The 14148-nt window shown below is 37.0% G+C and overlaps 1 protein-coding gene and 1 long non-coding RNA gene across 5 annotated transcripts; both read right to left on the reverse strand.

The window, feature by feature from the left end:
• Positions 1 to 8452: 8452 nt before the first annotated feature.
• On the reverse strand, positions 8453 to 11838 carry LOC126628074 (uncharacterized). 4 transcript variants are annotated; one of them, XR_007625247.1, is made up of 4 exons: positions 10208 to 11838; positions 9694 to 10057; positions 9170 to 9370; positions 8453 to 8678 (listed from the first exon to the last, which is right to left on the reverse strand). It is a non-coding gene; the product is annotated as an uncharacterized LOC126628074 (long non-coding RNA). The 4 variants fall into 4 exon arrangements; XR_007625248.1 differs by having other exon boundaries at positions 9694 to 9742; positions 9818 to 11836; XR_007625249.1 differs by having other exon boundaries at positions 9818 to 11834.
• Positions 11839 to 12414: 576 nt separating this feature from the next.
• LOC126630117 (uncharacterized mitochondrial protein AtMg00810-like) lies at positions 12415 to 13411 on the reverse strand. The gene is made up of 3 exons (XM_050300263.1): positions 13256 to 13411; positions 12888 to 13113; positions 12415 to 12665 (listed from the first exon to the last, which is right to left on the reverse strand). Exons 1-3 carry the CDS (start codon positions 13409 to 13411, stop codon positions 12415 to 12417), a joined length of 633 nt encoding a protein of 210 aa, XP_050156220.1.
• Between the last annotated feature and the right edge of the window lie 737 nt (positions 13412 to 14148).

The raw sequence follows: 14148 nt of genomic DNA on the forward strand, positions 1-14148 counted from the left end.
TCTGGAAATTTTGCACCTTACAACTACTTCAAGAACTCCTTACCAAGGAAGAAAAAATCGATAATATCGGCGAAATATCGCCGATATTATCGTTTTTTTTAAGATCCGATATTTTTTTAATTATCCAAATGATTTTCGTCAAAATATCACGATATTATCGATAATATCGATATTTTTAAAATTATCGATAATATCACAATATAATATTCAAAAATACTTTAAAATGTTGAAAAATCTCAACACATACTACACTTGATCAAAGCCCAAAGGCCAACCAAGACATGCTTTTCACAGCATGTGAATATAGGCGTTCTTGGCTTGCTCACTGCCCTCGCTGGGCGATGTGGGACTCAAGGAAGAAAATAGGAATTTCAGCCGAAAATTCACACACACTTTAAATGGCCATAACTTTGTCAAAACTCAACAAAATCAAGCAAGACAAAAACGAAAGTTGTAGCCCTCGAATAGACGAAGAAAATGGTACCTCACACAACGTCTGAATCGTTGTGGTTTGGCCGGCAAATGCCTCGAAAGTCACTGAGGTCGCCGGAAACTGGGTAAGATTCAAATGAGTTTAACTTTTTCAATACTCAACGAAATTGAGTGAAACAAAAAGGAAAGTTGTACTACTCGACGAGACAAAGAGATTGATGCCTTTCACGCCGGCCAAATCGCCGTGGTTTGGCCGGAAATTTCCTCGAAAGCCACTGAGGTCGCCGGAAACTGGGTAAGATTCAAATGAGTATAACTTTTTCAATACGCAACAAAATTGAGTGAAACAAAAAGGAAAGTTGTAGCCCTCGAAGAGATGAAGAGAATGGTATCTCACACGACATCTGAAGCATTGTGGTTTGGCCGGAAATTTCCTCGAAAGCCACTGAGGTCGCCGGAAACTAGGTAAGATTCAAATGAGTATAACTTTTTCAATACTCAACGAAATTGAGTGAAATAAAAAGGAAAGTTGTACTACTCGATGAGACGAAGAGATTGATACCTTGCACGCCAGCCAACTCGTGGTGGTTTGGCAGGAAAACCAAAACGTTTTGTCTCAATGGCTAGTACATGTGAACTTGTGACTCCAACTAGGTAAGAGCCAGATCTAATTTGGGGCTTTCTATCTTATATTTGTGGACAACCATCAAATGCTAAAGATTAAACAAACATAATATGTTCTACTGCTTAGCAAAAAAAGCTACAAACCCTTTGCTTATCAACAAAAAAAGACAAGTCCTTGCACTAGATATACTTTCAAATTACGTTGAGTAGCAACCTGATATATGTATTCGGACGAATTATAAAACAATTGACACACTCCTGACTTCCAAAATTCAATTCTTTTACTTTATATAAACTTAAAAAAACATAATCGGCATCCAAATTAAAGTTTAGTCTTATTCAATGTATTGATTTTCAATCGTTAATTGATATACTATAATTTGGAACTTCAACGCCTAGACGCATGCTTATCTGTAAGAAATTTAAAGTGTCAAATTCGGCACATTATTCTTCATCATTTTATTCACTTCCCTTTTTCTTTTTTTAATATCCTAAATAAAACCTCCAAATATTGTACTAATTCATTATATATAAATGATTATGGTGTGTTTAGACTTCTTTCATTAATTACTACATATTTTCTACACTCACAATGTTTGTCAGCTCGCTATATAATCAACTTGATAATGTTAAATCTATCATGCAATGCATTTCTTTCCAATTTTTTGTGATAAACTAATAGATAATTGACTAAATAAACATCCTACAAAGTTTCAATAAAAATTTCCAAGTTTTTCTTATAATTTCCGTGGTTTCCATGTAATTTTTATCGATATCGATATTTTACCGATATTTCCATCGATATTTCCGTGTTTTCGGACTACCGATATTTCCGATATTACCGATATTTTCTTCCTTGCTTCTTACCACCCAGCTTGAAAGTAAAATTAGCATTCCATTTCTTGTATTTATCAATGACAAATTTAAGCAACATGTTGGATCTTATCCTCATTGCTTGCATGACAATACGAGTCTTCATGGTGTCCTTCAGTTTCTCTCGTTAGGCAGAGTCTTTCCCACCACATTGTCGCATACATTCTTCTCAATATGCATGGGATCAACAATGTGTTTGATTTTCAATTTCGGCCAGTATTGCACGTCTATGAATATACTATTTTCATCCAATTAAGTTATTTCACTAGTCTCAAGCCTTCCTCAAATTGAAGCGTATTAAACTTGGCCAACATTTTATCTCCATATAATTCTCTTAACACTAGTTTGATACTTTGATGTCCCATCAAATCTTTCAGGTCTGTCACTCCACTCGTGACCCTAGGGGAGCCATCTTCAATAACTCAAGTAGCATGCATTTTTAGCTTGCCAAAAAGACAATGAGTCTTTGCCATATGCTGAGTATGCTATATACCCTTTGGTGCTTCAGCCTGAAAACATACCATAAGCTGGGAAATCATCAATTGTCCACCTAAATACGGCTCTTAGAGTGAACATTTCACCCCGTAGACATGTCGTACGTTCGTACACTATTGTCCATAATCTATTAACTCATTAATCAATTGTCGTAAAAAACATCAATGGAATCGCCAGGTGATTTAGGTTCGAGTATAAAAAGACTCATGATCATAAATTCTTTCTTCATGCACCTTCAGGGGGTATGTTATAAGGAAGAACGACCACCGGCCGAGTGTTGTGCGCACTGGAAAAATTCCCAAATGGATTGAAGCAATCAGAAACAAGACCTAATCTGATATTTCTTGGCTCTGTGATAAAATCGAGGTAATCAAATTCCTTCCACACTTTGCCGTTAGTCGAATGCCGTAACACATCATCATCAACCTGTTCTTCCCCATGCCACCTCATATCATGTACAACATTGGTCGAAATGTACAATCTCTGTAATCTTGGTGTAAGGGGAAAATAATGCAACACCTTACTCGGAATCTTGTTTTTCAATATCTCAGCTTATTGCACTTGGGACATTTATCTAACTTTTCGAATTCACAGTAAAACGGTACACAAGTGTTCATGTATGCTTGGATCTTGTCATATCCCAACTCGAGATCTTTCAAGATCTTTTCGACCTATAATGATTTGCAAGTAATGCATTTGGAAGCATACATTTAAAAATTCCTATCTTCGTATCGTAGTTCTGATTGGTCATATTACACTCTACTTTCATGTGCATCAACTCTATAATGGCTATTAGAACAAAAAAATTCTTCGCAACCAGGGTACACTTCTCGCTCAGCTTTTTTCAACAATTTATCTACTTCTTGGGGTCTGTGGATGACTCTTTATCCCTATTGAGCAAAACATTAGGGAAATCATCATTCAATATGTCCATCATATGGTCATCATCAACACGGTCAGATATAGAGGGTTGAAGCCAAATTGTCCCATTGCCGGAAGACATTGATGCTATAATGGGCGATTTTCCATGATAAGTCCAACTGGAGTAAGTGTGTACCATCCTATTCGAATACAAGTGATATCAGACTTTGTCCAGTGTCATCTGAACACAATATATTACATTTCACGTAAGGACACCTAATATGATTATGCAAATTGAATATAATTGTCGATCCCATCCAAATATTGGTCACAACTTCTACCTTGCAACTTGATCCACTTCTTTTCCATTGTGCTTGTATTTAGAGAATTTAGTCATCATGATTATTTAAAATACGCTTCATTGCCCCCTTATGCCTCCGGTAATGATCCTATCCCATTTGAAAGTTCACTTTCTGTGTTGTGGTTACAAATTACGTGACTATTTCCGATGTAAAAGAATTCGGCAGCATCTCCCCATGATTCCTTACGTGCATGACGTAGATTTACAAAAAAAAATCTAGTATGCACTCGAAGAACATTAGGGGGTACACAACGGAATTTTCCAAGAAAGAAACTTAGCCAAGTTCATTGCAAACCCTAAACACATACTAGTGCTCGAATTGGACAATTCAAGATTCAATTAGACCACGGAGCCGCATACTGCACCTACACGTGCGTCTGACGGAACCTTAAACGAGTCTAAGGTTTCTTCGAATTTATTATACAAATATTATCAACATAATTAACTCCGTATAAATGGTTATGAAATTCTAACAGTGCTGCACAAATTAAATTCTCCTAATCTACATATTTTCAATAACACAAACTCAAAATTTCACATCACACACAGTTTCAACATATATACATATCACAATTAAATAAATTCAAACATAATACTTATAATTAAGAGACAAAACATACCTTTCCTTTAATTTCCAATCCAATCACAAACCTACATAAATCAAAATTAACTAATCACACATTGAAGACAAAATTAATCAACAAATAAAAATGAACTAACCTTCAATTAAGTGGGAGAGGAAGAGATGAAGGAGGGCGCGGGGGGGGGGGGGGGGGGGGGGAGAAATGAAGAAATGGGGAGAAAGAAGAAGGCACATACCTAATTCATGAGTAAGGGTTTGCCAGACGAACTACTTCGCCAAGCAACCATTAAAATGTCATCGATCAAGGGCTTCACTGCTGGTTTTTAACACATTGTCGTGGTCCTTTGCCAAACGACCCGCAATAGTAAGCGACAAAAAAGAAAAGTTTGGCGGGCAAAGGGACCCATCCAACGAACTAGGTATTCGCTCTGCAAACGCACCATTTTTTTCCTCTTAGCGCCAAAAATTTTCCTGACGGATAAAATCTTGCCCTACGAATACTTTCCGTCTTGTAAAGGTTTTCTCGAAACTCTAAACGTTGACCAAATTTTCCCTACAAGTTGAATATTTCGTCGGGTAAATGGTTTTTTAACGGATGAAAATTGTTCCGTCGGGCAAGCTTTTGTAGGATAAGTCCTATTTTCAGTGTCCCTCACATGTGTGTTGGAATCACCATTCTTCTAAAAATGTTATCATCAATGTGATCATATGAGATATTACATATAGTAACTCGTAGTTTAGTGAAATAAGACAAGCATTTGAATTTTCATTCGGTTGAATATTTACACTTCTATCTCTCTGTTTATGTTTTGTCTTTCAATTGAATACATAAAAGAGAATCAATGAACATAAATAACATGTAAAGAGAGTAGAAAGGTTGTGCATATAATTTCCAAAAAATAAACTTGACAAAATAAAATTAAATAATCTTATTTATTAATTTGTTTGGGGCAATACAGTAAATTGGTCGTGAGGTAAGGCAAACAAACGGTGGTGATGCATTTGCGTGACGATAAAGCAATTAAAACTAAACCCCAAGCTTGATGATCATTTACCGAGGCAAATTTAGGTTAGTTGGCTGTAAATTTATAATTTATAATTAATAATAAAATAAAAGTGATCACTAACCCTAATTTTCAGAATTGTTTCCACATTAGGGTAGGAAACCACATGAGGCAAAAAAAGAAAGTTTATATATACATACGTAGCCCATTAGCTAGAGGTATCGACCAACCCCGCAGCCTTTTGCAAACCACTACAGTATTATTCTCTTGTTTCCAGATTTCTAAGCCCTAGCTATCACTGCTTTCCTTTTCCCACCCAGATGGAGTATGAACTGCCATGTGAGGGAAAGCTTCTTCACGACCTTGATGTTCTCTTGGCTGACGACCTTGATGCTCTCTTCGCTGAAACCACAGCTTTCGATCCCGTCACCTTCTTGGAAGACATGGGTATTGATGTGCACGCCATGGCAACTATGGAGAAGAAGAAGCCTGTAAATCCGCCACTGCCGAAACGATGCTTTGGTAATGGGAAAGAGTTGAAGACACTACTCCGGGTGCTAGACGACCTTCGTGCTCTCTTCACTGACGATCTTGATGCTCTCTTCGCTGAAACTACAGCTTTCGATCCCGTCACCTTCTTGGAAGACGTCGGTATTGATGTGCACACCTTGACAACTATGGAGAAGAAGCCTGTAAATCTGCCGCTGCTGAAACGATGCTTTGGTAATGGGAAAGAGTTGAAGACGCTACACCGGGTGCTAAGTCCGCCTTCCTGTTATCTAGAAAACCTTAAGAAGAAGGACGATTCTGAACGTGATCATCGGCAAGATTGGAATGACGAAGAGAGGATGGCAAGGAGTAAGAGAAAGCTTCACCAGGGTTATCAAGATTACCAGAACCAGAGAAGGAAGATTCAGGTGCTTGACATCAAGGATTTGCCTAAGCCGGCTAAACCGCAAAGAGGGAACGTCTTCAAGAACAAGCAGTTGAAATCAAGAAAGTGTCTCGCCTTCTGATTTCTTGGAGAGCTAATATATACAGATATATAGCATTATTCCTCAAACGATGCTGATACATACTAGATGGGAGGCAAACAAGTTGCTCGTCGACTTCAACGCTTGGGTTTGGCTTTGGACCAAGAAGTAACATGGTTCGAGGAACCCATGATGTTATTGTAGATCTCTTAATCGAGCATAGTTCTAATTTGTATTATTTGGTATGGGACACTCTTTTTCCCTTCGATTGGGTTGAAATTCCCGGCAAGGTTTTTATCGAGGCCCAAAATAAATGTACCATATCCTCTTATATACTTGTATATTCATTCACTCAATTAATGAATATTGTCTCTTTTCTGAAAAATATATATATAGCATTTTGTATACTATTATTCAGTGGATATCCTTATTCAATTAAGTGATCAAGAGTTAATTAACAGAAGTCCCACATTGGAACACCTACCAACGTACAAATAATATGATTCACACATCTATCTTTATCCTATAAATTAATTTGTCACTTGTCCCTAGATACTCTAGAGCGAAAGGGATCTATGACTACAAAGTCTTCTTCGTCTGACAGCTAATTATTTAGATTTGGAGGCAAGTACATTGTGTAGATAACCAAGATAACCAACTTGTTTCGATTGTCACCTTTACCAAAAACACGTAAACCCATTCTTGTTTTCTCTTTTTGTGTGCAGTTGATGGGCCTGGTCCTGGAGCAAGTGTTTGAAAATTTAAGTTTAGTTCCTCGACGTTGTTTTTCTTTTCGATTTCTAACCAATCTCCGTAACTTTTTTTTATCAAAACTCCTCCTAGGATATGTTGTTCACTTCGATCAATTTCTTTCAGCATTTTATTCGCTCTAAATAACAACTAGAATACAACATCAACAACAATATACACGTAGAAATGCACAGCGGAGGACATGAGAAAAATATGTAAAGCTTGGAAAGGAAGCTTTTTAAGAGCATTCATTAAACGTACAGGATAATCAAAAGGAAAAATAGATAAAGAGAGATGCATGTTGAAATGCGTCCAACAATTGCATGACTATAATTAAAAAGCAAAACAAATGTCTGTTGTGCTCTTTAGGGTTTACGACCGATACACAAACCCACTTTAGATTCACAACCATATAATTTTTTTGTGGTCTTGTTGAAAAGGCTTCCATCATCATTAAAACTGTTGAGAAACGCTCCCCTCTACCTCCCTCTCTCTGTAACAGCTACCCTCACCAAAGACGAAAGTGCAAGCCCCCCCACCTAACCAACCAACCCTAATTCCTGCGAAAATGGAATTCCAAAATAGCCCTGCCAAGTTTTACACGGAGCTGCAGGATTCAAAGCAGAGATGGGCAGAACCATCAATTGAAAGGCCACACCCCCCCCCCCCCCCCTCTTTCGTGTTCGCTTTGACAAACAAAACAAACCGGGCAAAAGAAATGGAAAATAATTTTCACACTTCTAGTTCTCTGTTTACGTTGTCTTTAGATTGAATATATAAAAGAGAATCAATGAACATAAATAGCATGTGAATAGAGTATAAAGGTTGTGCATATAATTTCCAAAAAATAAACTTGACAAAATGAAGTTAAATAATCTTATTTATTAATTTTTTTGGGCAATACAGTAAATTAGTTGTGAGGGAAGGTAAACAAACGGTGATGAGGCACTTGCGTGATGATAAAGCAAATAAAACTAAACCCCAAGCTTGATGATCATTTACCGAGGCAAATTTATGGATTAGTTGGTTATAAATTTCTAATTTCTAATTAATAATAAAAGAAAAGTGATCACTAACCCTAATTTTCAGAATTGTTTCCACATTAGGGTAGGAAACCACATGAGGCAAGAAAAGAAAGTTCATATATACGTAGCCCATTAGTTAGAGGTATCGACCGCAGCCTTTACAAAATAAAGGGCTTCTACGACGGAACGGGAATGTCGCAAAAAATGCTAAAAACATCGTAAAAAGCTTTTAGTGATGGCCTTACGGTGGTAATGGACGGTAATGGACACATCGCAATAAACCTATGTCGCAAATGTTTTGACACCATATACGACGCAACTTGACTGTCGCAAGTACTATTTGTGACAACCTTGGGACATTATCTGAAGCATCGTTAATAATAGATGGCAGGTGTAAAAAAAAATCTGACGTCATATTTGACGCCAGATTCAATTTATTCTATTTAATTTTATAAACTAGAAATAAATAATTATTAAAAATGATGAATAATCTATAAATTATGTAAATATCTGTAAGCTTGATACGAAGAATTGTTATTAACAATGAACTATAATTAATGTAAATCATTATACAGTGTATTATCATATACAAGTACCAATAAAACTATGAAAGCAACGCTCCCCTTTTACTTCCAAGTTAGTTGAATGGTCCTATACATTATACATCCATGGCATCATGTAGTCATTAGCCAAAACCTGAACAAGTGACATTTTTGGAACCATCAATAATGTATGAAATTTTTTACAAAAACCATAGTTTCATATCAATAAGAAGAAAACATATATAACTAGAAGTAGACGAATTTTAATATGGTCAAAACTCAAAAGCACCAACAGGATCACATATCAGGGTATTAATCATACTAGTTGTACAAAGACCACTAAGCACATGCTAGAAAAACAAGATGAGATGAAAACCCAAAGGAACTAAACAGATTAAAAATTTTGTCACTGATGCAAGAAAACATATTACATTCATAAGTGAGAGTTGATCAGATCAAGCACCACTAGAAAATGGGTGAGCAACATTTGATTGTTTGTTAAAATTAGTGCCAACTAACAATATTAAAGTAGCTCTAAATGAACAAACACGGTAAATCTGTAAGTATAATATAGCACTAGCAGTGATAAATAATCCAACTGTTGACCAGCAAAATAGAACTGAAACAAGCTCGAACCCAAATTACCTTTGCATACAGATCAATATATTTACAGAACTCAGGATCCTCCACTAAAGCTGCATATGTCGGAAGTTTCAGCAACCCCCAGTGTATCACGCCCATGTAGTGCAAGGAGGGAGAATTACCAATGTATCACCCCCATATAGTGCAAAAATATCCTTGTCAATAGCCCCATTCTATAGAACTTTTCCCTAAAATGTGGTGCACCTATTATCAAAAGATAGAACACACCGATAAGAAATTAAACTTCTATAATGAACAACAAAAAACTTCATCTCCCAAACAATTTAATTGAAAATGATACACAAGCAAGCATGAATTAAGAAAGCTAGGATACAGAAGCACATATAAACTAATAGAGACATTATTAGAGAACTTCTAATCTAGTCTAATAAAAAAACTTCTAAATATCTAATATCGAAACGCATAACATTTATGAACTCTAATCCAACTAAAATGCTAGCATATGAGAACTATTATAATAGGGAAAAATAAAACTTGAAGAAGATATATTAAGGATTCGAATAAACCTCGTTTAGCACCTGTAAGTCGTCCTTCCTTAGGAGAAATTTTAGAATCCTAAGAAAAAATACAAAAAACAGATGAAAACTAGCTATGTGTTCTTGAAATAAGTGGTCAGTGGCCACAACATACCTTCCTGCCTGGAAAAAAGAAAACAATGGCAGGGCAGTGAACTCAACTGCAACACACCAGCAAGCTGAAAATACAAGTAATCATGCCCCTTAATTGCTGTCTTCATTAAAGAATCCATGCTATCTCCCACGTAGTTTAGGAAAGCCTGTGATGGTCTTTGTACAAGCTCTTCATTTGCAAATAATTTGATGAGCTAAATTCATATAATAGGCTGAGTAAATTATTCAGAACTATAATCACCTAGTACAGGTTTGCATATGTAATCCTTGGATGCTTAGACATAAGAGTCATGACTCTCAAACTCATTACCAAGATATGTATTAAGCACCCTGTTCTGATATCTGTTGCGAATCCAAAGTATATGAACTACAACACTGATCCTACCCTAACAAAAACTTCCACAGCTTACATCTGATTCAAAATCTTAATTTTCAACCTCAAAAAAGATCCCAAGCATGTTGCTGAATCTATCAGAAACAAATCTTGATAATGTCCTGGCAACAAACATTGCTAAAACTCCTAAAATCACGAACAATTCAGATTTATTCCGAAAGAAAAAGTGTGGGAAATTGTACCCTACAAAGAGTCAAAGACTCATTAAATTTACCAAACTCATACTCCCTGTAGTTTTACAAGTTTTCAAACTAATTCAACACTACAAAGTCCCATTAGCTACGCAAAAGTTAAACAATTTTCCAAACTAATCCAAAACTAAACAATCCCATTAGCTACACCAAAAGTGGTTCTGTGTTTCTACTAAAACTTAAAATCCAGTTGAAAAAAACACAACTCTGAATTTATCTAAAAAATATATTTTAGCAAAATCTAATGAGTTCCAGATCAAATTCCGTTACCACCCATACTGAAACGAAAAATGAATCCTTGTATATCTCAAAACTCACTTGAAAGTAAACGACAACAAAAATTGGAAATAAGAAAAGAGGGGATCTCACGTACATAATCTTTCCAGGTAAACATATCAACAACAATTAGAAAAATCAATCCAATATTAATAAAAACAATTGTTTTCCGGATTTGAGAGGAACCCTAGAAATCACTTAGCAAAAGTTATTGAATAAGAATAGAGAGAAGATGGAGATGATTGTAGTGGCTTACAAGAACTCCGATTGTGCTCCAGAATCTCCGATTAAGCTCTAGAATCTCCGATTGAATCTCTAGAATCTCCGATTGAATCTCTAATTGGATGGATTAGGGAGAGAGGAGCACCATGGGGGAAAGAAACAGTTGAGGGAGAGAAAAAGATTTTTCTTTTTCGGATAGAAAGGAAAAGGAAACACGCGCTGGGCTATTTCATCTGAAAATTGAGCGCGTATGTAAAAATTTGAGCGCTGAATTTTATTCCGTCGTTTCGGACCGTCGCAAACCCTTTGTTGAAGACGACATATTGTTATTTCTAATCTTTTTCCGACTTTAATTGCGACGTTACTAATGCCAAGGTCGCAATTATTTTCGCTCCACCATCTAGCGCGCATATTTTGTGTTATTTGCGACGGCTGTGCCATCAGACGCAATAACGTCTTTTTATTGTAGTGTTGTAAACCACTACAGTACTACTCTCTAGTTTCCAGATTTCCAAGCCCTAGCTATCACTGCTACTTTCCTTTTCCCAACCAGATGGAGTATGAACTGTCGTGTGAGGGAGAGCTTCTTGACGACCTTGATGCTCTCTTTGCTAAAACCACAGCTTTCGATCTCGTCACCTTCTTGGAAAACTTGGGTATTGATGTGCACGCCATGGCAACTATGGAGAAAAAGAAGCCTGTAAATCCGTCACTGCCGAAACGATGCTTTGGTAATGGGAAAGAGTTGAAGACAATACTCCTGGTGCTAGACGACCTTCGTGCTCTCTTCGCTGACGATCTTGATGCTCTCTTCGCTGAAACTATAGCTTTCGATCCTGTCACCTTCTTGGAAGACGTTGGTATTGATGTGCTCGCCTTGAGAACTATGGAGAAGAAGAAGCCTGTAAATCTGTTGAAATTTGGATGTATATTTTTCATGTGTAACATTTACAAGGTTGAAGCATATATATGAGAAAGGCACGGAAAGGAAGCAACTGGGAAGCAGCCTCCAATCAGTCTCCTTAAATCACTCATTCAAGAGCTACCAACTATTTTATAACAAGGAAACACAATACCTTAATTGTACGCTAAAGCAAGCTGGAAAAAATATCTTGAATAAAACCCTAGCCTTAGCCGAGAGTTCTACATTGAACAAACAGCTAACACTAAAAATGTATGACTTGATTGATTTGCTCCAGTTGGATTTCCAAGCCTTAGCTACTTCTTCCAATACTCCCCCTCAAGATGGATCAAGGGGGTTCGTTGAGCCAAGCTTGAACAATAAACGCTGAAATTGAGCAATAGGAAGGTATTTCGTAAAATATCAGCCAACTGATCATGATTGCGTGTGTAATGAATGTTAATAACCTTCGATTGAACTTGTGCTCGAATGTAATGACAGTCAACCTCAATATGTTTAGTCCTCTCATGAAAAACTAGATTGGAAGCAATGTGCATAGCAGCTTGATTGTCACAGAACAAAGACACATGCTAACTGCTTGGAAACCTTAAATCTTAGAGAAGACCTTTTAGCCAAATGAGCTCACAAGCAGTGGATGCCATTGCTCGATACTCAGCCTCAGCAATTGATTGAGCTATGACACTTTGTTTTTTACTTCTCCATGTGACCAAATTGCCACCCATAAATGTGCAGAATCCAGTGGTTGACTTACGATCAAGAGAGTTTCCAACCCAATCAGCATTTGTGTACCCCATGATGGCAATGTTACCATTCTTTTTCATCAATATACCTCGACCAAAATAGCCTTTGAGATAATGAAGTATTCTTTGAACAACGCGTAAATGAGCGATGGTGGGAGCATGCATGAACTGACTGGCAATGCTCACAACATAGGAAATGTCAGGACATGTGATTGTGAGATAAATCAGTTTCCCAACTAACTTTTGATAGTCAGTGAGATGGGTGGGAGCCTCACTTTGCATGTCGAGCTAGAGTTTACTGTTAAGGGGAGTTCGACCAGGCTTACAATCCACCATATCAGCATCCTTTAGAAGATTAAGAATGTACTTCCTTTGATTTAGAAAGAGCCCCTTCGAAGATGTGGCCATTTCAATGCCAAGAAAATACTTAAGAGTTCCCAAATCTTTAAGAGCAAACCTAACTTGGAGGGCATGCTTGAGGGAATTAATTTCCTCAATATTATCACCCTTCACTATGAGGTCATCAACATAAATCAAAACAACCAATTTTTCCTATTGAACCAATTCGAACAAAAAGTGAGGAATCAACATTGCTTCTGTGAAAGCCAACTTCTTCAAGTACTGAGCTAAGTTTTGAATACCATGCCCGTGGAGATTGCTTTAAACCATAGATAAAGTTATGAAGTTTGCACACCATGTCAGTATCATGGAATTGAGGTTGACCTGGGAGCAACTTCATGTACACTTCCTCATCTAGCTCACCATGTAAAAATGCATTCTTCACATATATTTGATATGAAGGCCAAGATTGATTAACTGCAATGGACAACAATACTCCCACTGTGTTCATCTTGGTAATTGGAGCAAAAGTCTCTTTATAATCCACTTTATAAGTCTGAGTAAAACCATGAGCCACCAAGCGAGCTTTGTGTCTCTCAACAGTTCCATCAGAGTTGAACTTTGTCTTATGCACCCAACGACTGCCCACTGTCTTTTTTCCTTAAGAAAGCTTAATAACACTCTAGGTTCCATTGTCATGGAGAGCTTGAAGTTCATTTTTCATAGCAGTTTTCCAAATGTCATGCTCAGTTGCTTCTTGAAAACTTTGTGGATCATGAGTATCATGTAAGGCACTGAGAAAAGCAGCATGAGAGGATGAACATTTTTTGTAAATGACAAAGTCTGTTAGGGGATATCTTGTAGTATAGGTAACATAATCAACAAGCCTAGATGGAGGATGGTGGTTTTTTATAGGATTTCTCCGAGTTGGAACTTGTGGTAGAGTCAGTGGCTCGGAGGCTTGAGATAAGGACTCTATATGTGAGCTTGGAGTGTCATTCTCTGTTTGGTTTTCTTGATATGAAGGGATGTTAGGTAATGGAAAGAAATCATGCAGAAACTCCCCTTGATTTGTATCAACCAATTTCTATGTAAAGTAGGGAGTTGACTCATCGAATCTAACATCTCTAGACACTACAAGCTTCTTAGTGACTGGATTATAACACTTATAACCTTTTTTGTGTAGATGAATAATCCATGAACACACACTTAACAGCCCGAGGATCAAGTTTATCACGATGAGTAGGT

This window comes from Malus sylvestris, chromosome 7 (genome assembly GCF_916048215.2).
Source record: "Malus sylvestris chromosome 7, drMalSylv7.2, whole genome shotgun sequence".
In the NCBI taxonomy this organism is placed as follows: Eukaryota; Viridiplantae; Streptophyta; class Magnoliopsida; order Rosales; family Rosaceae; genus Malus; species Malus sylvestris.